The sequence below is a fragment of the Acanthochromis polyacanthus genome, chromosome 4 (genome assembly GCF_021347895.1).
Source record: "Acanthochromis polyacanthus isolate Apoly-LR-REF ecotype Palm Island chromosome 4, KAUST_Apoly_ChrSc, whole genome shotgun sequence".
Lineage (NCBI taxonomy): Eukaryota > Metazoa > Chordata > Actinopteri > Pomacentridae > Acanthochromis > Acanthochromis polyacanthus.
In genome coordinates, this window is record NC_067116.1 from 17495928 (window position 1) to 17522765 (window position 26838).

Sequence of the window (26838 nt, forward strand, 5' to 3'; positions counted from 1 at the left end):
CTTTTCAGTGTATAGAGGTGAAAGAGGGACACACTAACAGTACTTTTAAATTCAGATTTCAAAAATGTTCCTGCTTCATCCAACTAAATATTCATCTTTACTCAAAGGGAAACAATGCAATTACTGTGGCAGAATCTGGACTGTGATGGATAATAATGAGAATTATGGTAATCACATTGCTCTAATCATTTTACATGCAATCATTTCCATCTCAACCCTCCAGGTTTTAGCTGGCCTGGGTTCACGTACATTAGCAATTATGGATGTGGATTTTGTTCAAATATTAGGTCCAAATGTCCAAACATGAATGAAATGTAAAAATCTGTTTATGTTTGCATGTAATTCATATGGATATAAGATGTTTCCCACATTGACAGCATGTGGCAGCAAGCTCGTATTCTTGTATCTGCAACGCAGTTGAACATCAGTCTGTCTCTGAACACACCCCTGGATCCAGGAGGCTAATGTTACTCACCCTTGCTTGGGCTTCGCACTAAGCCACGGCAACGCAGCAAACATAACACACAGAACCCCCCAATCATCAGCCAGCATAACAACACAGCAGTAATAAACAAGGAAAACAACAACCCACCAACGATAAACAGTCTCCTGCTGAGGTCATCTAAACTGACAAAAGATTTTGTTGATGGTGGCAATAAAGTAAAACAAAAGTCTACTGCATATGATGTGAGTCTGGCTTTAATTTTTAGCTTTGCTAGCTTTTCATGGAAGTGTGTGCGGGCTTCTTACCTCCCGATGGTGTTAGGCAGTGAGGTCAGCTGGTTGTCATCTACCTTCAGTGTTGTCAGCTTCTTCAACATTCCTACATCAAACACACACCCAAAGTCATTCTCTTCTTTGAAGAAGTATACGCTGTGTTCCCAGTAGACCCCAAAAGGGAGCTTCAGTTTTTGTTTCAGTCTTCTCACTTCCTCGTGCTTATACTTACACAGCGCAATCCACTAATTTCCTCAATCTGTACAGTACAAACATAGTTCTCTGCCACCCAGCTCCAACAAGGATTGTAGAAATAGTTTGAAATTGGAGAGACATGCTGTATTGTTTTTTTGTTGAGAAATAAATGAGGAGATTGACGCCACTCTGCATAGTAAATATGATGCTGTAGTCAACATCTGGGGAGCTTAGCTTAGCATAGCATAAAGACAAGAAATGGTAGGAAACTAGTTTTCTGACTGTCAAAAGACAAAAAATGGACCTTGCTTCTCTAAAGTTAATTACTAAACACGATATAACCTTGTTTGTTTGTTGGGGGGTAAAGCAGTGTGAAGGGGGATTGGTTATTTTTTATTTGATCTGGAACACCCTCCTTTTTTACCTTTCTAAAATATCTTTATTGGGATTTTTATACAGTGGAAGACACAACATGAGCAAAATACACAACACAACTGAGCATTTCTGAAACCGCAGTGTACTGAAAGCACAGATTCAGACTTTCATACAAAGCAAACATAAGGAACCAACCCTGTCAACACGATGACTAAATTACTCCTGTATTACAGCTTCCTATTGTTAGCCCCTACAGTGTAGTAGTTTTATAAGCAGAAGCATAGGTGAGCTGCTGTGCTCAAGCTGCAATAACTGGGGAAGATGGTGGTGCAGAGAGAGGCCGGGACTCCATACACCTGCAAATTCTAAAGGAAGCACCAGTGAAAAGTTACACTGCAGTCATTTTAAAGCAGGAAGGGATTGTTATCATGGAAAACACTTAATATGCAACTTTGGCACACAGAGATGAGTTAGGGGATTCATCAATAACCAAAGAAGGCCTTTAGAGCAAGGCTAAGTGTAGGCTAAGTGTGTCTCCAGTCAGCTAACTAGCTCCTGGTTGTATTACTTTTTACTGTACAGATATGAGAGTGGTTTCAATCTTCTCTTCTAATTCTCCAACAAATGGATGCTCCAAAAAATTCTTTTGAACAGGAGTTAATATAATTGCCTCTCTAAAAGACAGCGACGGTAAATACAGCTTGACTGTTTTTTAAAAAAAAAAAGACTATGAATGTATGTGTGTGTACCTATAGAGTCAGGGAGGTGCTGCAGCATGTTGGAGGATAGCAGTAGGTCTTCTAAGGCCTCGCAGCCGGAAATGTCTGTGTCCAACTGCTCAATACGATTCTTAGCTAAGTCCAAGTACCGCAACTGGCGGAGCTTCCCTATCGACTGTGGTGGAGAGCACAAGGGGAGGAAGGAACAGTTGACAGAGTGACAGAGAAAAGATGAATGAGCAAAGATCTCAAAGAACATTTTCGGCTGTGATCGCCTGTGATGCTTTCTTACCCCTGGTATAGACTGTAGAGAGTTGTTATCCAGCCACAGCTCCCTTAGGTTGTGGATCTGTTCCAACACCTCTGGCTAACATGCAGACAGAAGAATCCTCATTCTCATATACCGAACACATACGATATAAACAGATATGCAGTGACATGTACGAAAACAACAAATGAATATTCATGATCCTCAAATGACGCATTCTCAGCACTTATATTGTGTATTGTGCTCAACCAAAAATTAACTTGAGTCCATCTTCAGACCACGACTGGCAGAAATAAATAAAAAGCTGGCGGAGTGGGTGAGACTGGCAATCACTCCCTCCATGATTTCTCGTTCTTGGCAGGAAGCAGAACGCAGAGCCAACCTACTCCTGTCAGAGTCAGCTTCCTGTCTGACCTTGATGTCCCACCCTGTCAGTCTTCACGCAGACCATCCTCCCTCCTCCCTTCCTGTCACTGTGTCCCATTTCAGGGTCTGACTGAACCTGCGCCTCATCACTAGATAAGACGGTCTACAGAGGGTTTACCATATGCTGCACTGGGTCTTGAAATGTGAACTCTGAAGATGGTGTCCCCTGAAATGGGACACAGCATCTGTGTCGCCGACCCTCCTCTCCTCCCTTGGAATCTTGCCGTTCTCCCTTCTGTCAATTTCTTCACCAACAAAGACTTTTAATTAAATGCACGTGTGACCGTCAAAGATCATTTCAGCGACACATACTGTATTTTTAGTTCTGCATTGAAGTTTTTCGTTCTGTAGATATTTAGATTCTAATCGATCACACAACACCATCAAGAAGGTGTCTAAAAAAGTCATTCTGAAATATGACAACCTCAAACATATAGCTAAAATACTGAAATAATTATATTTAGCAACAAGAAGAATGAAGTGTCCTGCAATAGACTGAGTCAAGTGAACCAATGAGAGATGTTGCTGTTTCAAAGGCAAAGTTTAGTCAGAGCGTCAGACGAACACTAAAATCTATTTAATATGTTTACTTCATTTGTATGAACTTTATCTCTAAATAAAAAGTTGTCTGGGCTCACTTCAGTGCCTAAAACATTTGCACAGCACTGTATATTCCAGCTTCATTTTACTGTGAGCACATATCTCTGATGTTGAATTGCAAAACATGACAGCAAGCGGTCTCACCATTTCAGAGAATTCATTGCTACCCAGATCCAGCCTCTCCAGCTGTGTCAGTCTGTGGATGGACCTGAGAGGAGAGGATTCACTGATTAGTACAATTACTGCAATTATGGCATACCCTAAGTCAGCTTTGCATTTTAAATACTGAAAAACTGTGCACTAAATCAACCCTTTTAAAAAACTTTATATGATACTATTATTGCTACTGTAGGCATTATAATGTATTTCTGCTTGGCTTTAAATGTCGTGTTTGCAGCGCGGCCCTAAGCTGTGGATAACTATCTGCTGATAATGGCCCACGTGATGTGGTGTCTATCATCAGATAATTTTAACCCTTAGATGCACGAGTAATTGGACTCTGCACTCTTCCATAAGTGGGTCAAAAATAACTTGTATAAGAATCTATTTGTTTTGTGCCATTTTTGTCATTTTGGTAAAAGAAAAAATTATCATTTGTATGATTGTTTGTATTATATTTTTATCCACACAGGAATGATTTCATGCTTGAAAAATGTTTATTTTTCACTTTATAACACATTTTGAACATTTCGATGATTGAAAAAGAATAATATTACACAGAACAGCAAAAGATAAATGTCAACATCCATTCTGTTGACATTTTTCCACTCTGTTCCTCCAGCTGTTGCTGCTCTCTGTCCCTCCAAATTTCTGCATCACCTCTTGTATGATATTATCAGTGATAAAGAGCTTGGGGTAGTTATACAAATATCACTATTTCTTTAAAAGTGTAAAAGATAACCTAAAAATTTAAATGGAATGATATCAAAAACTCATTTTTGAGGAATAACTGGAATATGAAATGACAAAACCTTTTCATTACAAAGGTTTTGCAAGAAAACGACCTCACCAGGTCATTTATGACCCACTTATGCATCTAAGGGTTCAAGAAAACTACTGTAAGCCCACACTGTGTCCTTAGTGTATGCACACATTTCAAAATAAAGCTATAGTCTGGTTTAAGGACACAAAATAATATCAAGATGACAGTACAACATTATTAAGTGCGATGTCTGTTCTTGCATCTGTACAAAATGACTCCTGACTGAATGTTCATATAGTATTTTTCAGTCCCAGGCTAAAGGTGTAACAAAACAAACTGAATATTAGCATGCAGATCAAGTCCATGAGCTAAATTTTCCACTATTACTTTTCTTTTTGGTTCTGGCAGGCTTGTTGTAAAGCAGTGATGTGATTTCGCTGCATTTTTTAAAATCTTCAGTGATGCACCTTGTACCCTGGTAGTCAGAAGTATTCACATCCTTTTTTATTTAAAAGGACCAACACAGCAATGTAAAAACAGTCCATTATATGTAAAAGTCCTGCATAAAAAAAATACTACTTCCTTAAAATTTTTGCATCAGAATTTAGTTTAAGTGAAAGTACTGTTTCGGTCCCTTGGATAGATCTATTAATATATATGACAGCATTAGATTATTTAGTGAAGAGTCAGTGTGTTCATGTTACTGTTGTTGGTGGAACTACTTTATAACTGGTTTTGTTTACAGAGACAACAGACACATCTGAGGACTTTCCAGAAGTCCCAGATCTGTCTTCAGTTTTTTGGACATTATCTCTAATCTTTGATTTTTTTGTGAGATGTTGGATCACTTGAACATTCAAAAATGAAATAAAATGAAATAAAACCATGTAAGACGTTTAGGGGGGGGGGGGGGGGGGGAATTACTGTTTCACTGAGCTGTTAACAACTCACAGATATCGGAAATGTGAGCCTGACTACACACTGCTTTTTGTAAAAAAAATTAATAAATAAAAAAAAAGGCCAAAAGTAAACCACTGGTTTAATTTTTAACTATGTGATGCAGCTTAAAAGCTTGTTAGCAAATATGTTGTGTAAAATGTTTATATTGCAACTAACTAAAGCTGTCAAATAAACATAGTGGAGCAGAAAGTACAATATTTGTGCCTGAAATGTAGTTGACTAGAAGGAAAAAGTAGCACAAAATGGAAATACCTCAAAACTATGCTTAATAACAGTACTTGAGTGAATGCACTTTCTCTCACTGCTGGTAGCTGTACTTCATCAGCAGCAGTATTATTGTTATTCACACCAGCACTCTTCACAACCTCTTGTAATTAAAATCTCTGTTCTTCTACTTTAAAGGTTGTCTCTGTTGAGTGAAGTTGTGCTGGTGGCCTCCTCTGTGGTCGTGGTGAGGATTTGAACAGAGGGATAAATTCAGCTGCATTATGTGAAACACTTTAAACTGTTAAGACTGACATGATCCTGCTATAATAGGCTTCATCAGTATTCAGGAACACCTGCCAGGGATAAATATAGTTTTAATCTGGACACCTGGGAAGGCGAGCATGCACTCTGTAACATCATCAAGCGTCTGCAAGTGTGTGAGCTGTAAAATTAAAATCAACCTTTCTCACTCACTCTTTCTCTCCATTACACACACACACACACATATGGCAGTTTGTCTCACTTTGGCATGGTTTTCAGGTGGTTCTCTCTCAGCTCCAGGATCCGTAGTTTGGAGAGTCTGAAAAACAGAAGGGGCAAAAACCAAAACTGAATTCACTGCAACAGTTTTTCAGCAGGAAGGTTGCAAAAGGCCAAATAAAATGAGGAAAAACAAGTTTAATTCATCGACTCCAAAATCAGTGCCAGACTCATTTCCTCATCATAATTATGTGCAATCATAAACTTGTAATGTTTGATAAAACATTACTTCGCGGCATACCAGATGATCACCACCACGACTGTGTTCAATACAGGGGATTTCTGTCGCTTCCATTTGAAGTAATTCATGCGATTCATCCGTCAGGAAGTTTCTAATGTCAGCTGCACTCCCTCACAGTAACAGAATCTGCAAATTGGCTGAGCAACTTGCTGGAAGTTGGTTAACAAACAAGCAATAAACCAAAAAGACTACAACATGACCTTTACCTGGATGGAATGCTAAAGAGTAGCATCCTAGTGTGTTGTTGTAGGGAGGTATAAATGATTGTTAGTATAAATATGTAAAGTTTCTGTGAGATCAAACAAGAACAAAATTATTTATTTTTCCCCAAATATAGAAAATCATGAAGTGTAGGCCTTGCACTGGTGCTGCTACATTTTACATAAAACGCGCTAATTTTTAAGGCTAAATTCAGTAGTAAGCTGTAAGGGTGCTGTTCAATCTAAATTTTTAAATCTAAAGTTTATTGCACAACAGATAAAACATAGGATGGAGCATTACCGCATGGGACACCACCAAAAACTTAACTGCTCTATAATTTAATACATAAGATAAAGCAATTATCACAAAAAATGTGGCTATGTTAAATTAAAGAAACAAAGTATAAGTAAAAAATAAAATAAGGAAGCAGTACGACTTTTCTGAAAACAATCTCTGACATTAAAGCGGGTAGGTCATTCCTCTATCAGGACCAGCATCAAAGTATTACAAATTCTGCAATCAAGTTAAAGTAACAATGCTAATTGCATTATTTCAAATTCTGGTTTTAATTTGAAATCAATTCTTTTTTAAGCCCAGCTGCATGTGCCCATTTTTATGACAAAGACTGCCCCACACAAAAGGTACTGAATAAAGGACTCTGTTGACTTTAATATTTAATCACAAACAGTCCAACAAAGTCACACACATGCATCAGTTTACCTGCCAAAGTTAGCCGGCAGATACTCCAGGAAGGCATCGTTTAAAAAGAGCTGGGTCAGATTCAGGAGCTGCGTAAAACCATCTGGGAGTCTGGAGGTGAGAGGAAGAAAGAGATAGATAGATGGAGAAAGGCATTAGGAAAGAAAGAAAGAAACAAACAAACAAAAGAGAATAAAAAACGAGGAAAGAAGGTGTGTGTCCTTGAATGGCCTCGGTGGAATAAAGCAAGGACATTGTTCCTGTAACAACCCCTGCAGAAGCAGCTAACTGCTGTTAGCCTGCAGATGACTCATCCGCTGCCCCACACATACACACAAACACACACACACACACACGCAAAATACAAGCAGCATTTCTGTCTGCAGCATACCATGTGGTAAAATCTAGCTTTGTTTTATGGTCATTACACAGCCGATAGAAAACAGCAATTACAAGTCTAACACCTGATGATGAAAGCATAATGGTGAACAACAACAGCACTCACGTGCATATTTTCTATTGATTGGACTTAACTGAGGCAACAAGATATCAACACAGGGACCAGGCTGTATGGTTGTACAGGGTCTAAATTATTTAGCCTCTCTGTGGTGTAAAAAATGTATAATTCTGCATAAGTAAAAGCAGGTTAAGTAAACAAACCAGAGCAGCCCAAAAAGCTTAAAACGTAGCAAATCCATCAAATAATTCATGACATCTTGAGTCAGAGTTCACTCAAAGCTAGCTGATAAAAGGGTCCCATCAACCACAGGGTGAAGTATTCTGTTACAGGTTCAGTTCTGCAGTGATGGTGTGTGTTAGTGTCTTACTTGGTGATGGGGTTGACACTGGCTTCCACCACAGACAGGCCTTTACAGCATTTTATATTGTCTGGAAATTCCTGGATTCCTGTTGGCGAGAGAGTCCAATTAAAGGTGAAGATACATTATGTCTTATTTTTGTTACACATTCATTGTGAAGCTCATAAGTTTCCTCACCGTCTCAACTTCACAGTATCTAGGAAGGCAGTAATTTCAATTCTAAGGAAATCATTCATGGAGATGTTTTCAGAAATGCCCACGATTGTAAATCAGCAGTTCCAAATGCCACTAAGTTTGCAATTTTTTTTTCTTTGCTTAGTTTTATTATTCCGCTAAGGAACGGTGGAGTTATGTGATGATCAGCGTGCGTTCGTTTGTCCATCTGTTTGCCTGTTAGCAATGTTACTCAAAAACAGATGAACGGATTTGGATGAAATTTTCAGAGAAGGTCAGAAATGACACAAGGACCAACTCATTAGATTTTGGAAGTGATGCAGCTTATAGTCTAGATCCACGGATTTGTTAAAGATATCTGTATCATTGCGAGATAGTGACATGGTGCCACTGTAACTATGACAACAAGTGAACACTACATCAGCTGCCTGCTGACGAACACACGATTACGATACTACTACACATCGACTACTGCCGACTTATCAGGACTTATCTGTCGGAAATGATACAAGAAACGATTAAATTGTGGGGGTGTTTCCGAGTTTCATCAATTCCCGCCGCCTGCTACATATAATTAGGTCACACGAGCATAATGTACACATGCATAACATACGCCTATTTGCCTGGAAAATCCAGACTGACTTTATTTATGTATTAATATAAATACAAATAAAGGCAGTCTGGCATTGTGATGATAGGAGACGATTTCAAAAAGGAGGGGCTAACGAATGCAGCTTGAACGAGAAAGAACCAATCAGCGTAACACGGATGTGACGCACAAACAAATCGACCTTGAAGTCCATGTAGTCCAAACAACAATGGCATGCAGCCGAGAAAGCGTCGCGGTGAACGATTACTGCCGTTTTTGTCACAAAAATCTGCGAATACATGGGGTACTCTCAAGTACAACACTTATTTTTTGAAAAGGCTACGCAACAAAAGACTCCTTCCGAACGAGTATCGGTGTTAGGAATAACTTTAAATTGGAGTCAAACCAAGTCGGTGCGTATGTGTAAAAGTTGCTTAAATTTACTCACACGTTTGGAACGGGATTTTCCTCGGTACAAACAATGGCAAGAAGCCAAAAGTAACGAGCCATCCACTGCCTCCTCGTCGTCGGAAACGTCAAGTGAAAAGAGGCAACGACTAACGCCATCCAAAACGCCAAGAGACCACAAAAAGATTCGCTTTGGCCCCCCTCCTCCTCCTCCATTATCTTCGAGGCGCTGAAGATGACGCAGCATTAACTCCCGCCTCCCGTGCTATGATTGATCGTACCAAACTGTACCGGGAGGGAAACGCGATTCAATTCGCCCAATGCCAAACTGACTCTCCTGTATCTCCTAACATGGAGATAGGAGATTACATGGAGATTCAGTTTGGATTTTCCAAGCTATACGCCTATGCTTAGCGTAAGGTCATTTTGTTTGTGGGTACATCTATAATCTATATTCTATTGCCACATTCTATAGTGTCATGATTTCTGATTCCATTTTTACCGTTTTTACTGATGTCTAGCTCTTTGAGGTTAACCAGGCTGGCGATGGTGGTGGGCAGGTTGGACAAATCATTATCGGGCATGCTCAGCTTCTTCAAGGCCTGGCAGTTGAAGAGTTGCTATGGGAACACAGAGGGATGACAAAGGGATATTACAGTCTGCTGGCAAAATCTCCAAGACCTCAAACAGAAAGGTACAAAAGAACGGAGCGTGGAAAGTCAGCTGCAGGCATGCATCACTTAATGTTGTGGAAAAGCTGAGCCATTTTAAGTGCATTTTTCTATGAATAATGCAGATTTAATCTCCTCCATACGGTGGGCCCTCAGGACAAAACACATACTAGAGTGAAAGCAAAAACATCCAGCGAATTGTGCCCTCCATCGAAAAAAAAAAAAATGCAAATTCCAAAATATATACAAGAGTGAAAGCTAATGCATAAAAAGAGCTTAGAATACAGATATACTATAAATACCAAGCAAATGCTCTTTAGATTTTAGAAATGCTGCACATGTAACAAGACTAAACAATACAGGAGCTCAAAACTGAGGAGAGGCATGGACAGAATTTTAAACAAGCAACAACAAAACTGTTAGTTTTACATTGAGGCTTGTCAGAAAGAAAACATAAACTACATGACAAAGTTGTCTATACTAAAGGTCCACTTACTTACTTACTAGCTTTAAATGGAGCATTATTTTTACCCCCAGAGTCAAAAATGACACATTTCCCCTCTAGATATACAGTACAGAAAGAGAAACAGAAAAATTCAATAACTAAGAACCAAATATACATATATATATATATATATATATATATATATATATGTATATATATGTATATATAAGGCAAAGAGCGACATACTGCATAGCTTGACATGGTCGTGGCTGTTCTGAGCCAACAGGTTGCACAAGGCCACCACACTCAGTCACTTCAATTCTCACACACACATAAGGAGCAGTCCAACTCTCTTACATAAAAGCCAATCACTCAATAGCTCTTATACAATCTTGGCACACATACACATTGTCAAGGCTGAGCAGGTTTTTATTTATTTTATTTTTTTTCTGTCAGTTGAATGCAAGTTTGGCCCGCCTCTCACACAACCCTATTAGACTGTCTCCATTCATGCGGGCTAAATTTAGAAATCCAATTCACATCTTTATCATTTAAACCAGGACAGGATATCAATAAAAAGTGATGGCCCTCTTATAAAGCAGCACCTGTAATTCTCCTTGAAATATTAGAAGGGCGTTGGGCTTCAGCACTGCTCATGTGGGGGCTTTCACATAGCCTCTGATGGGCTGGGATGCTGCCACGAGGTGCTTATGTGGCCACAAATTGACTTTGACTATCCTCACGTTTCATGTAACTCTTTGTTTTCAGTTGCTTTTGGTCTGAAGAATCTACTTTTCTAAAGAAATGTCAGTATTGTCCACTCAGTCAGTCAAGTGAAGTCAAAGAGACTTAAGTTTTCGTCACTTCTTGCACCATAATTATTGGAATATTTTTTTCACTTAACTCTCGTTTTGACCTTCACTTTCACTTGCTGTGAATCACTTGCTGTCTACTTGCATTTTCAGTTAGGGTTTCATTCGGTTCAGGCACAAAAACGACTTGGTTAGGTTTAGAATATGATTTTATTTTGCATTTTTCCAGGGTGACAACTTCACTGCAGATATTACATGTACCTATTCATACTGCCCAAGAGGTTGCTGACACTATTGGGGTTACATTGTAGTTATCAGTGGTCAGAATGATAACACACCTACCTAGCTTACTAGAAGATGGGGGAGGTCCCTACTGGCTAATATGTATGGGAATGATGTGCAATGGTAACAGCCATTTATTAGGCAGATACTATCCAAATTGTGTCACTGTATTTACAGATTAATCACAGAAGAATAAATCAAAGAACTGTCATAATACAAACAAGCTGTTAATGGCCAATGCAACAGTACATTTGTCCAAGTGACAGGTGCTCTCTATCAAATACAGTACTGTGTAAAAGTTTGCAGAAACAGCTATGTATGTCTGGATGGGGACAGACAGAGAACAGCTCCTTTAGTTCTGCTCCTTAGGTGGTCTTGTGCAAAATCATAAATCCTCAACTGTACCAATGAAGCTTCTGAAGGCAGCAAACCGATCAGCAAAACAGTGGCTAAACCAGGCAGTTGTGAGTGCTGAACTGTAAGCATAAACTCAGTGTTCCTGAAAAGCAGAGCATGACTCAGTGAATAAGAATCAGCATGAATTGTGTTTGACCAGTAGGAACCCTGAGGAAGGGGGCCATCAGGTTGGACGAGGTCAGTAACGTTTAACAGGGTTTAAAGGGTAGAAAGAATGTAAAAGGAGTCAGTCAAATGAAGGAAAGGTAGAGCAGGAAAGAGTTAACACATGAGTCACAGCTACCTTGGGCAGTTCCTCAATCTGGTTGGCATCCAAGTAGAGCTCCTCCAGAGTTCTCTCAAAGCTGAAGATTTCCTTGGGGACCTGCTGAAGGCTGCAGTGGGAATAGTCCAACACTGAGATCACTTCCTCTTCACCACGAAAACAACGGCACGGCACCAGCCGGCCAATCAGCTTCCGCTTAGTGGTCATTTCCAGACACTGCACTATAAAGGGCAGAAAAAGAATAGAGAGAAATGATGTTAGAATCATTTCAGGGGGTCTGCAACTCATGAACATCAACAGTCTTGTTATATCTTGTTAACCATGCCTGACGTACGTCAGCGGGGTTACTGCATTCGGTGCGGTATCTGGCTGGGTAAGTATGTATGTGGGTATGTATGTATGTATGTATGTATGTATGTATGTATGTATGTGTGTATGTCCGGTCCGATATCTCTGCAAGTGCTGAAGTCAGGATAATCAAACTTGGCACTGAAGATCAGTCTAAGGTCCTCTGCTCAGTTGTGGAGTTAGAGGTCAGCAGATCAAGTAGGAAGGGATATACGTCGGATGATCAAAATTGATACAGAGTATCATGCATAGGCGTGGTTCTGCCCCATAGTGGAGGCTCGTCTAGTTATATCTGTATTCCATGTCTTACTACACAAAAACCGCTGTTAGCCTGACGGCGCTACATGGACAGACTGAATCACTAAGGGATGACACATGGTCTGAAATATCAAACTAGTATTAAAAATGTTTCTGCAGCAGAGATTAACTATGGAGCTGGCATTAAAATTCATGAGTGGGATTTTCTCTAAAATATTCCAAAATAAATTTGTGACATCAACCCTGTGAGCTGCATTCATTAATATTGACAGATTTTGGTGCTTTTGATGAGTAATGAAATAAATAAGCGCACAAAGGAACACATTTTCACATGACACCTTCTGCAAAATTTTTTTTATAATATGCAGAGATAATTTGTAAGTGTTAATTTAAGTCTGAGGGTGTAAAAATGACAGTATTCATATGACTCTGTATCTATCATCCATCCATCCATTCTCTATACACCGCTTTATCCTCACTAGGGTCGTGGTCGGTGTTGGAGCCTATCCCAGCTGACTCGGGCAATAGGGGACACCCTGGACAGGTCGCCAGTCTGTCGCAGGGCTACATATACAGACAAACAATCACACTCGCATTCACACCTACGGACAATTTAGAGTAATCAATTAACCTCAGCATATTTTTGGACTGTGGGAGGAAGCCGGAGTGCCTGGAGAAAACCCACGCATGCACAGGGAGAACATGCAAACTCCATGCAGAAAGATCCCAGGCCCAGCCTGGGATTTGAAGCAGGGATCTTCTTGCTTCAAGGCAAACTTGCTAACCACTCCACCTGTGCAGCCCTGTATCTATCAGTGTCTGACATATCATCTGCGAGCCCAGTGCATCTTGTGCATTTTGAGTTGGGATGGGCTCCAGCCCTTCACAGCCCTGCGGATGAGTGATTGGGTGGAAGAATGGAGTGATCACGCTCCAGGAAAAACTTCTAACTCTAAATATGTAGTCAAAGCATTTGCTATGTGGCCTCAAGTTCACCCAATTGGATATACATGGAAATGTGAAACCCTGTCACAGCACCTCGTCTTTACTGCCTTTTTTGTGTGTGTCTGTATTTATTGTGTGCTGCACCACAGTCACAGATGTCCATTACATCAATTTAGTATTGTAGATCAAAAACACTCAAATGTATGTAGCAGACTTTGACTCCCTTGAATGGATCAGTTCTAAAAACACTGAATTTCCCATTACACAACCAACAGCATCTTAATATCGGATCAAGACTGACTGAAACTCCATGTCCTCAAATAACTCAGCTTGTAAATAACTTTCACATCCTGAGGGGCTTTTGAATGAGTAGGGAAATTATCCCCATGCGTAAAATTGCTGGATTGACCATTTAAGCATTGTTCTAAATCAGGTTTAGGCCTGTCCGTGTGGATTTTGAATGTTCTCCCCGTCCGTCTATTGGCTTTCTCTCAGTGTTCATTTTTCCTCCCACAGTTCAAAGATATATTGACTCTAAATTAACTGTAGGTGTAAATGTGAGGGTGAATGGCTGTCTGTCTCTATGTGTCAGCACTATGATTAAAATATATAAAAAAATAAACTCGTCGACCTAAAAATAGGGTGCTCCAATTGAAAAACATCGCATGATTAGGTTTTTCATCCTTTCTTTAACACAGAAATCTGCATCTGACAACTGTACAGGGGATAATTTTTTTATTTTCTTATAACTCACCTGCTCAAACGGTTTTAAGGCTTCTAAAGTCATGCATAATTCATGGTGTAGGTCATAGTTACAAGTGGGTCAATACGACGGTCCATGGCCTGCCTCAGCTCCACTCAAGATCCAAATCTTTGCTCATTTTTGGATCAGCAGGGACTGAGTCAGGCACTGCCAAGATGGTGACTGCTGGAGCCACCACACTGAGCTAAGTGATGTCACTCAGAGTTTATCTATCTATATGAATGTCCCAAACCAATGGAAAAGGGTCAAACCTAGGCTTGAACCAAAACCTGACCCTTGTCCACTGTCACTCAGTTGTGACAAAGGGAGAGCATGATTTGAGGCAGGATACTAAGGATACATATTTTGGATAACTTCCTAATTATCTGCAGCATTATAAATTAATAATTGGCTAAATGATAACACAAACTAAGCACGGTGAACATTTCTCTGTCCTGGTATTGCTGTTTTAGTCAACATATATGTGAAAGGCTGCAAAGGTGGGTCGATTACATATGCCAATAGGATTTAAGAAGATATAAGAATCTCAACTTGTCTTAAACACATTAGCGCTGGCTGGAGGTCGTTAAGCTTTGCTGAAGTTTTTTTCATGGTGGCCTAATGCTAGCTAAACCCCTCCACAATGCTCTCTGTTTGCCAACAATGGACAGCTGGTAGTGCAAGTGACAGCCTCCTCTTGTCAATACAGTGTCAATCCATAAGAGGTTCCACCTGGTGACACAGCTACACCTACAGGTAATCTACAATACCTGAGGTGTGTATCATCTCGGTAAATAGTATTGGATATCTGTAGATACTAAATAATTAGGGACTCGCACTGCATAGCAAAAAAACTTGATGCAGTCCTACTTATCTATCCATGGCGTGAAAGCTGCACCAAATTTAGAAAGCATACCAATGACGACAACATGATGTCCTTACTCGGCCCTTGTAGGATCCCTCCGATCACATGATGAAATTGAGTGTTTACTAGATATTTCAGAGCGAAAGTGAGACAGAGAAGCCACACAAATTCAGAAGTGTCCAGCCAAAACGAAAGCAGTAGCACTCCAATGTAATGTTAGCTGTAGGAAATGTACCATTTAGGTTTTGGTGGACATTTATACTGTGTATAAAAGTGTCACATGTGTGATGGCATACTTGCAGTCAGGTGTGGAACTTTAACGTGGGAGTTGGGAGTGGAGGCACTTAAACAGGCACCAGATGGTAAATGATAAATCATACCATAATGTGGAAGTCCCCTGAGCATGTATTGGCCAAAACATTAGCCTCAGCTCAGCTTAATGGTGCATTTTCTGCACAGAATGAGCCCTCTACATGTTATCCACTATTTTATCAACGGGAATATTGCATTACTGAAGGCCAGTGAGAGCTACAGCTCTGAAAAACTGTTGAAACATACACTACTGTTCAAAAGTTTGGGGTCGCTTACAAATGTCCTTATTTTTGAAAGAAAACAGCTTTTTTCAATGGAGATAACATTAAATTGATCAGAAACACAGTCTAGACATTGTTAAAGTGGTAAATGACTATTTTTGCTGGAAATGGCTGATTTTTAATAGAATATCTACATAAGGGTACAGAGGAACATTTCCAGCAACCATCACTCCTGTGTTCTAATGCTACATTATGTTAGCTAATGGTGTTGAAAGGCTAATTGATGATTAGAAAACTCTTGTGCAATTATGCTAGCACATGAATAAAAGTGTGAGTTTTCATGGAAAACATGAAAATGTCTGGGCGACCCCAAACTTACGAACGGGAGTGTACATCTGGACATGTGAATGTTGTTCTAAGACAGGGACAAATGTAAACTTTTGCTTTAGGTGTTGTGGAACCAACATTAGTCTGAGAGCTTCATTTTGCACTGCAGCTATTTTGCTGCCAGGCAGGTGTAAAACATGGGACAGATGGGTAATATAGTCATCAACCGCCAACCAGCAGTTACCCAGCTCACAGCAGGCTGAGGCTCTTTGTCACGCACACACTCAGTCTTTTCAAACAACAAGCCAGAGCCATATAATTAGACTGAATCCTCTGTAATTCTGCGACAACATCACTCCATTACACAACTCCATTTAAAAAGCTCGTGGCTGAATGGCATAAGTAGGCTAACCATGGGTATTAAAATCCTTGAGTGAGGATTCATCATTCAGCTTTATCATTTCAAACCCAAGCGCTTACTACACTCAATCTACTGACAAATAAAAATGTTTTAATACCAGCCCTTTCAAATAGAACAAAGAGTGAATCTTCAGTTATCGGACTGACACTTCAATTTCCTGTTTGATCTGCAGCTGTGATGAGGAGAGCGGAGGGAGGTGATGAGGAGTGGCATAAAGAGAGAGACAGGAGTCAAAAAGGGGAAAAGGAGGAGAAAAGGAAGTAGAGAATATGATAATATGAAGGTGTGGAGAGCAGAGAGACAGACACCAGGAGGCTCAGAGATAAGACCTGCAGCTTTATCTGTCTATAAACACACACACATGTCCAGCTCCACTGTGAGACCAGATGAATTCAGACGATAAACAGAGTGATCTTGAGCGCTGTGAGTACACTATGTTATCAGCTAGAGGTTGTTGCAAGCACAGTGAAATCTGATAAAAAGGCCACAGATCCTCCAGGACTGTTTATCTAAAAGGGCTGGCCCATTAAAATCAATACATCCTTATCCACAGCCACGCTCAGTGCGGGTGTAATGAGGCCAGCTGGGATTTACTGTTTGTCTACTGTATGTGTAAACCTGGCAGTCAGGGCTTTTCATGGTGCTCAAACCATAGACCACTGGTTCCTTTCTACCCGCTCATGTTCAGAGCAAATAAACCAGGGTTTGTTCTACATTGGGGAATGGGGAACAAGGATCGCATAGCACAAAAAAATCTTGGAGCAAATCCCATTTTCCTTTTTCCGCACAGTTGTCAGAAAATGCAGAGAAAAAGATCCCACTGAAAAGCAGGAGCTAAAATATGGACAGGCCTTACAGACAAAATTAATGAATGCAACACCACAGATATAAAACAAAAAATATATAATTTAATTCCTTCTCTGGTGACTGATTTATTCTACCCAATACTCAAATGTACATATTTAGTTTTAACTTTTTTTTTCCAGGAAAATCCTTTCCTGCTGTAAAATGGCTTAGATATACCTTTGCACTGTTGACTCCTTCGAAATGTAAATATCCATGAGGTCTACAACTTTTTCTCCTTCGCTCCAGCGTACCAGCTCACCTAGGAGCTTCTCAAACACTGTAAAATCACTGTATGTAACACAATGGACAATTGTAATATTGGAATAAGCCAGCCATACATGTTGGGACCCAGAAACTGATTGTGAAGCAGAACTCCACCCTGCAAGCTGATTGGTTCCTTTGGTTTGTGAGATAAGAAACTGCGTTAGTCTGAATCTGTCTTTTCAATACTTTCATCAATACTCAGCTTTAAATTAAATGCTCACTCATAGTGTTTGCTGCTGATTTTGCACACAATGAGTCTTTTAGCAAAGATAAAACACCACATTGACATGTTACAAGGTTAAAAATTAGATGCCCATGCACATAAATGAATAAATAAAAAATGTTTTAAAATTCTCTTGGGAAACTTTTTAAACCATTGATATGCTATGAGTGGCCATCTCATAGAAATATTTTTAAAAGATGGCTGTATGTCTTCTATTTATGTCAATTTTTCTCTTGTATAGTCGCATGAATAACTGACGACTTCCATTGAACTGAATACACCTGGAAGTGCACTCAGACAGAGATCAGCTAAGGCCAATGCCAAGGCCAATTTCGCAATTTGAAAGAAGTTTCAAGAAAACCGGTCTGGCAGTTTTTTGCTTAATCTTGCTGACACACAGACAGACAGTCAAACAAACAAACCAACAAACGGATGAGGCTTCAACTTCTTGGCAAAGGTAAAAATGAAACAACGGCTCCAGCCAAAAACAGGAAGATACACAAAAATGTTTTTGGGAATACTGGAATAGAGACGACTAAATTGTAGTTAGTTGATAAAGATGTACTTGATTGCAAACAGTGCTGGCTTTATGACCATACCATAAGTTGCAGCATCAAGGGTTTGGTCAAGACCTGAAATGTTGACCTTCTCCAAAATGTTCTAATGTAATGGAAATGGAGACCATGGACTGATGCATTTGTGGTCAGTGTTGTACAAGCACAGATGAGCACAGATGTTTTTCTACTTTTGTACTTTATCATCACACACTCTTTCTGCAAAACGATGAGCTGCAACAGCATGGCCATGAGGAGAAGTTAACAGTGTTCAGGCCTGGAGCAAAATACAACACAGCATGTTTGCAAGACACCCTGCTGCTCTGCACCATCTCTCAGCTGCACAAACACGCTTAAACACAGTTGTGGAAAACATGCACTGTTACACGAGATAACTACAAATGTGATTTGGGTGTATGTGTTCTCTGGTATGTGTCAACCCTTTTATGTACTCAGCCCACTACAATCCCCTCTCACATGTTCGGTCTCAGTGTGACTGAGGACACACATCAGGTGACACTCCGTCATAGTGACACAGCAGAAGCAGCATTAGGGATCTTTTCAGTAGCCGAGTGAGACTGTGCTCTGAGTGCTTGCTTGGCTGAAACCTGCATGGCTAGAAAATCTGTGAAATCAGTTTGATGCTTGGTGCAGCCTCTAATCATCCACTTGACATCCCAGCCGAGAGCCAGATGGCCCAATATGAACCAGTAACACTGACCACACTTGATATGACCAACACTTGGCTGTAGTTGATCTTCAGTCTTTTTTAATGTTTTCTTTGGTTTTTCTTTTAATAATTGTTGTCATCTTCTGTTTTAATGTCTTTGTAAAGCACTTTGAATCGCCTTGTTGTTGAAATGTGCTATATAAATAAATTTGCCTTGCCTTAATGGACAATCCCAGTCATATACGGTATACTGATAGAATGATCAGACACACACAAGATGAACCATTACTTTTCCTGACAGACATGTGGTAACTTTTATTGACTCCAGTCCGCATTTTAAGACTCACAAAATTACCCAGTATGGAAGCAGTGAAAAGCAACTCTTGTGTTTAATGATTTGGCTAAATCAATCGCTAAATATCAGCGCACAGGCTGCTGAACAATCTGTTTCTACTTGATACCAATAATGCAGCTGCTTGATTATGCCCTCACAGTCTATTGATGCAACAGCTAAATATGCAAAGACAGAGTAGAGTAAAAATAACAGCTTTTTTTGTCAAGACAGACACGAGAAAATAGAGAGGAGAGCTGATGTTGGCCGGGCTAGTACTGCCACAGCAGGGACAATGACAAATATTAGCCACTGGGAGACTGTTTACGTGGGCAACAGTGAGAGACAACTGTGGGCAGTCACCTTCATGACACAGACACCTCCACAGACTGATTTGATGCCAAGAAAATCCCAGAAGATGGACAAAGAAGCTGCACAGAAAAGACAGCTGTGATTTCTCAAATCCACCTTATGAAGTGTATTTCACACCAGAACAGAAAGAACAATAAAAATGCTGCAAAATGTACCGGTTGAACTGTTTATTCCAGCATTTGGTCCCAGTGTCCATTCATGGATGTCATGTTTTGTGAAGAAAATGAGTCTGTAATTTTCTTCTTTGTTTGCTTTGCATTTTGTGGACTCTGCCTAAATAAATGAATGAATGAAGGTGTGGCACTTCAGTGCATCCACTCCTGCCCAGACTCACGGAGAGCAAGTCGCCACAAAAAAGAGAAAAGAAAAAAGAAAAAAGTAGGAAGAGAGTCAGAGTGAGCCGGCACCAATAGGGAGAAACTAGGAAGAGAGCGTGGTTGGCTGTGTTGGCTCTCGCTGCTGCTATGGAAACAGTATGACAGAGCAGACTGACTCTGCAGAGGCAACGCTGTATGTGCAAGTCCCCAACACACACACACACACACACACACACACACACACACACACACACACACACACACACACACACACACACACACACACACACATTTAAACAATTTTACTTTGTTAGCAGCACAGTCATTATGATATTATATAAAATAATGATGTACAGAAAAATGTTAGATCTGCTGCTGCAACATGAACTGATCAGACACAACATTAAAACCACCTGCCTAACATTGTGTAAGTCCCCTTTACACGATGGACATTAAACCCCTGGGGGTCCTGTGGTGTCTGGAACAGGAGTGTTGGCTGCGAGCTCTTTGTGTACTTGTGCCCATGGATGCTCAATCAAATTGGGATCTGGGAAGCCTGGAGGTCACAGACTTGGGCTCTTGGTCATGTTCCTCCAGCCACTCCTAAGCAGTTGATGGGATGTATTGTCTTACAAGAGGAGGACACTGGCATTGAAGAGTGCTGTTGCATGGGCTTGGTCTGCAACATTGTTTAGGTGGCAGGTGTCTTTCACAGGAATGCCAGGACCCAAGAATTCCCAGCAGAACATTGGATTACAGTGAGATCATCAATGTTATTCACTTCAACTGTCTGCGCTTTCATTGTTGCCACCTACACACAGTTACACACCGGCATGCAGTGGCAGAATAAGATCAAACTACTTACTTAAGGAAAAGTAGCAATACAACAATGTGAAAAAACTCAAGTACAATTAAAAATCCATGTGCCACCTTCATTGTATAAAGACGTCCCTTTCACAGTGACACACAGTATATCACAATGTAATTGTAGCTCCTTTATTTATATGTCACCAACAGTTTTGCTGTTGTTGGTTTTTGATTTGGTATTTTGGCAGTTTAATCTGTGGCTTCGCAATAAGGGCTTTTCTGTCAGGTGTGGAGTTTTAAACATCATTTCCTATTTAAATGAACGTGCTTAATACGTTTTGCAGACATATTTCTATATCCTAAAAGAATCATGAAGAAAGGACGGATTGTGACATGAAAAGTCTTATGAAATTTACATTCAAGCTTTTGTTTATTATTTGACGATCAGCAAAAACATTAAAACTACTGACAGGTGAAGTGAATGACATTGCAGTTCAATGGTCCTCTGGGAAACTTTGGGTGCTGCCATTCATGTGGATGCCACTTTGACATGCTCCGCAGACTGAAACATTGGTCCAGATCAAGCACACTACTGAAACTCATGAAAACTCATAAATACAGCATTCTCCAACTCCAGCGAACTCCCCCAGCAGGACAATGTGCCCCACCACACTGCAAAATATCCCAAGAACAACTGAAGGAACATGACAAAGAGCCCATAGCCTTTACCCCGCTCTGAAACTCTCTAGATCCCAATCTACTTGGGCACCCATGGGACAACCCACAGGACATCACAGGATCGTCTGCAAACATCACAGGACACCAGCTCAGTGGTCATGGCCTGATGGGTCAACACTGTTTTGGCAGTAAAAGGGGGACTTTCATAATATTAGGCAGGTGGTGTTCATGTTGTGTCTGACTGGTCTATTTCTAACAACACAGGGAGATTGCTTCACTTTTTAAAAAGAAATAAGGCTTCGAGGACTCAATTCCAAAATGAAATGACCTGATGAGACATTCAGCTATTATCTATACACCGCTTAAGACAGGGTTCAAGCTTTGAGTCACATTTCACTGCCAAAATTACCATTTTTTCGACTTTCCGTTGGAAATTTAAAACATAAATTTTCTATTGTAAAATTTTCTCAGGAATTCTGATTTGAAATCAGAAATGCAAAATCTCTAACCACTTTTCAGCTACAGCCATTTTTTTCTCAGACACTTCAGGCAGAAATTGACAAAAACATTAGCATTCATATTCCTGACATTTATAAGTACTGTGTTGTGAATACATGGAAAACCTTGCTTTAACTATACCATTTACTGACTGAACATCTTAAAGAGTCCATACAAAGGTCATGTATTTTAAATTCATTTCTCCATCACTCACATGTATGAAATGACATATGAAAACAGACCCCAGGTTGAAAAAAAAAACGACGCTCCCCTTTAACAAAGATTTCTTAACTATATTTAGTAGAGTCAGGCAGTGAGAAAGTAACAAAAGGAATACAAAACACCTTAATACCCCAAAATTTGCCAGGTGGAAATTAAAAAAAAGATGTAAAATTCCATGTTAAAAAAACACTAACACTTGTTTCTGAGCATCAAAATCAACAAAATAATGTAATCACCATCTGTACAACATTTTAAAGTATACTGGGATTGATTTTTGAAGCTGTATGGTCAAAATTGCCCAAGTGTTAGTTTTTTTAACGAGGGTCAATAACTTTTTTACAAATCAAGAATTTCAACAGGGTGGGTTAGTATTTTGCTTGTGTGCTCTTAGCTGACTTAATAAAATATTTGCTGCTGCACATCATCATTTTTGCCAGGTCCTAGAGAATCAAATGGTATATAACACTTGCATATAGTCCTTCCAATAATATGAAATATATGGTAACTTCTTACCTTAAATTTGAAATATAGCAAACGATTTTGTCACTGCACCCTCTGTAAACACAGGTACTGAAAAACACCTTGGAATACCTGCAAGCCTTAAAACTGGGTTCCAAATTAAAGCACACAACATGAACACGGGAATGGGACCTTAAAATACCTTATCAAAGAAACATTAACACAGGATTTACTGCTTCCATATCAAAGTACAAAAATTTTTGTCACCGAAAATCATCATTTTTTGCCTGTTTTTTGCCATAAATGGCCACAAAAATGATGTAAGCATACAATTGAGATAAAATATGATGCTTCCATCAGAAAGCAGACAATTTTTTTACCCTAGAAACAACTTTTATAATTTGGAAGTATGGAAAAGTATTCCTTACAGAATTTTTTTACACCGGTGGCAGTAAAACGTGACTCAATGCTTGAAGGCTGTCTTAATGGATGGAGTCTTTCCCAGCTGACTTAAAGTGAAGACAGAGGACACCCTGGATAGGTCACCAGTCTGTCACAGAGCTACATATACGTAGAGACTAACAATCACACTCACATTCACACCTACAGACAATTCAGAATTACCTGGAGCAGGAGCACCTGAAGAAAACCCACACATGCACAGGGAGAACACACAAACTCCATGCAGAAAGATCCCTGAAAGGCCGGGACACGAACCGGGAATCTTTTAGCTGCCAAGTGAAAGTGCTAACCATCAAACCACTGTGCAGCCCCCCCCCCCCCCCCCCCCCCCCCCCCCGATGAGACGGATTTTTGCTTCGTATTATAAAGTAAATTGTTTAATTTGTATCAAAAACAACCTGCCAAATATGCAGAATAAGTAGTAAGTATCACAGATGGAAATACTAAAGCAAAGAATGTTAAAACTGCACTGAAGCCCAGTGTTGCATAGAGTTGCTCTGCAGCACTGCTTGTGAGCAATCATTATGGTGTCACTGCTCCTCCTGAATTTCACCTCAAGTGGTCTCTTTTCTTTCCTCGTGCTTCTGCTCTTCATTCAAGCTTGTGTGTGTGTGTTTCAGCGTATGTGTGTGTGTGTGTGTGCGTGCGTGTGTCCTCCAGCGGCTCGAGAGGGTGAATTCCCCTGAGCGCCATGACGGCCATCTCTTCACGTGCAGCCCTTGCCATCACCATAGTAACCGCTGCCATAGAGACTGTCTCCCAGGAGCCGGGTGTATTTTTACTCATTCTCTCTCTCTGTGTGTCATAAAACAGAACATGCTGCACTCAGTGGGCGATCGCTCCACATTTGGCGACGCTTAACGTAGACTCGGATATATCAGACACTTTTATAGCACCTGAAGAAGGGCTTCAGAACAACTCCTTTTCTTTCTGGTTCTTGTAAAGGTGTCAGTGCTGCACTCCGCAGAGCTTCCCTCAGGCTCCTGCACCCGCTCACAATTAAACAGTCACACAGTCACGCAAAAGCACATGTGAAACGCACACACACACACACACACACAGACTCATTTACTTCATGATTACTTGTGACGGTGACAGCGAGAGAAAATGGAAGATCCTGTTTCACATCCCAGTGCTCCACATTGTTAAGCAAATCCCTGAGCGGTGTGTATGTGTGTGAGACTGTACATGTGGGAGGTCGTTAGCTAACTAGCAGCCAGGAACAGCTTGTTCTGTCGTTTTCTTGTACATTCATTAAATAACCACTTAGAGCCTTTACCTGCATCAGCACATGCATACAAACACACAGATTTATTTTTTTGTCTTTTTGTTCTGGGCCAAGAACTTAATCATTTACAAATGTTGTGTTTGAAAAGTCAGGCTTTCACTCAGCAGAGATCAGCAGCACTGTGCTGCGTTCAAGTACTCTCAGGAGACATTCTACATGCACAGGAATAATGAAATGTTATTCAAGTCTGAAGTACAGGTGTATCTCTGGGGGATGGTTATTGATAATGGATATTGAATTTGACATTCAGGGTGTTTTATTTCAAATCCAAGGCAGTCTGGGATATCCTCCAGACACATGTCACATTAATGAGGATTAAGCACAGAAGGACAATAAATCAAAGTAAAACTGCAGCAGGTGTCATTCTCGAGCATGTTTTATACCAGTCCCCAGCTCCCAAAATCACTCAGGTCTCAGTTAAAACAAACAAGCAGCAATATTTGGTCAAAACATCAATCCAGCCATCACCTCGACTCACAATTCTTCGAGTTCATGGGTGCCAAACATACGGCCCGGGGGCCAAAACCAACCCACCAGAGGGTCCAATCCAGCCCACAGGATGACTTTGCAAAGTGTAAAAATTATAGAGGTGAAAACTAACCAAGCCTTTCTGTGAAAATAGTTAAAGACGTTGAACATTGAACAATATAATGTCAGTCAGCAGTTGCAGTACAACAGAGTTTAAATTGGTGGAATTCTATTGTTGATGCACTGCCACAACTTTTATGTATTTTTACCTCCGCCAAGGAGGTTATGTGACACCCAGCGTTTGTGTGTCTGTCTGTCTGGCTGTTCGCAAGATAACTCAAAAACACCTGGGCAGATTCAGATGAAATTTTGAGGGGATGTAGACTATGGTAAGAGGAAGAGCTGATTTAATTTTGGTGGCAATCCAGAAAGGATCCTGGATTCTGGATCACTTTGAATTTTTTAGTATGTGGTTTAGTATGTGGTCCAAAATTTGACAAAAACATCATAGGTTAGTATGTCGTCCAACAAATTGGAACAAGGTGTCCAGATAGCTCAACTGGTTTAGAAGGTGATTCGTAAACAGAACTGTGTCAGAGACGCAGGTTCGGTTCCAGCTCATGATCCTTTACTGCATGGGTTTCCTGTTTTCCTCTCTCCCTGTTGATTAATTCAAAATGCAATAAAATTGTTCATGAAAATATATGTCTTATGTTTCCATGAAAATACAATGAGTGCTTTTCTAGTTTAGTTTGTCATCCAAAAATGACAAAAACATCATAGTTTAGTATGTCGTCCAAAATTTCAGGAAAATGTCATATTTTCATATGTTGTCCAAAATGTGATAAAAACTTCATAGTTTAGTATGTCGTCCAAAATGTCACCAAGAACTTCATAGTTTAGTATGTTATCCAAAATGTTTTAAATCGTACATAAATGTATGTGAATACAATCTTCCATGGGAATGTCTATGTCCTTGGTGGACGTCTGCGCTCTCTGAGTGCTTTTATAGTCTATGTATGAATTTGAAACATTTACAAGGCAGGAGGATAAATTATTATTTTCTTTAATAGATCCCACTTTAGTTTGTGTGGTGAGTCAGTTCAGATCACATCTGTGTAGTAATCCTGATCACCAGTGATCAGGATTACTACACAGATGTGGAAATGAATGTAAATTTTAAATGATTTCTGTGGTCTGTGATCTGTAAGCTGTAATGTGTCAGTAATAAACTGAGGCTTCATCTTATTAAAATTGTACTTATTTTTCTTTTTAATTTTCAAGTTGTTCACAATGTTGCATAAAATCAATAGTTTATTAAATGGGAACATTTTCAGGATGCACTTTTTTGCACTAAAACAAATGGGAAAAATTGGAGTTGTCCTTATTTATCGGTGATTATGTTATGATTTTACTGATCCGGTCCACTTGAGATCAAGCTGGGCTGAATGTGGCCCCTGAACTAAAATGAGTGTGACACCCCTGGTCTGAGTGATACAATGCTGGTGATCGTCCCAACCTGGTAATCTAACTGAACTCTTGCTGACCTTGTTTTTCTTGCAGTTGTGATCATTTGTGAAAGAGCGGCCAGCCAGAAAATCTCAAAACTTATTTTTTTTATAGGTAGGTTCATAATTTAAGGAACTTAAGTGCACTGGATAACAACTGATATTTTGTGTATGGTCTCATATGGGATGCCTATGTAAACTTTGAAAAGCGATACTATGCATAGGTACACGTTTATAATTGTATTGTGGAGGTTTACTAAAATTCACAGGCAGCTTACATGCTCAATGTTTCAAAAAGACATTATTTTTCTCATATTGTATTTTGTTACAGTCCCTCTTCTCACCCACTGATGTGTTCCATGACAACTTAAATACGTAATGCAAAAAAAAAAAACCATAAAATAATGCTTTATGCAAAGCGCAGAACTGGCAGGTTGGTATAATCTGTAAAACCATCGTATGTGGATCGACAGTTTAATTC

The 26838-nt window shown here is 39.9% G+C and overlaps 1 protein-coding gene across 18 annotated transcripts in view; it reads right to left on the reverse strand.

The window, feature by feature from the left end:
- lrrc7 (leucine rich repeat containing 7) overlaps positions 1-26838 on the reverse strand; it is a 171556-nt gene that overhangs the window by 45283 nt on the left and 99435 nt on the right. For 14 of the 18 annotated variants that reach the window (XM_051946959.1, XM_022198848.2, XM_022198845.2 and 11 more), the window contains 10 exons: positions 11970-12172; positions 9562-9679; positions 7898-7976; positions 7092-7181; positions 5913-5969; positions 3445-3508; positions 2299-2373; positions 2037-2181; positions 751-823; positions 476-493 (listed from right to left, as the gene is read on the reverse strand). In XM_051946959.1, coding sequence (XP_051802919.1) covers positions 476-493; positions 751-823; positions 2037-2181; positions 2299-2373; positions 3445-3508; positions 5913-5969; positions 7092-7181; positions 7898-7976; positions 9562-9679; positions 11970-12158 — 908 coding nt within the window. In that variant the 5' untranslated portion in view covers positions 12159-12172. The remainder of the gene's footprint in view (positions 1-475; positions 494-750; positions 824-2036; positions 2182-2298; positions 2374-3444; positions 3509-5912; positions 5970-7091; positions 7182-7897; positions 7977-9561; positions 9680-11969; positions 12173-26838) is intronic. The other 4 variants (XM_022198847.2, XM_022198842.2, XM_022198856.2 and 1 more) reach the window with 1 other exon arrangement.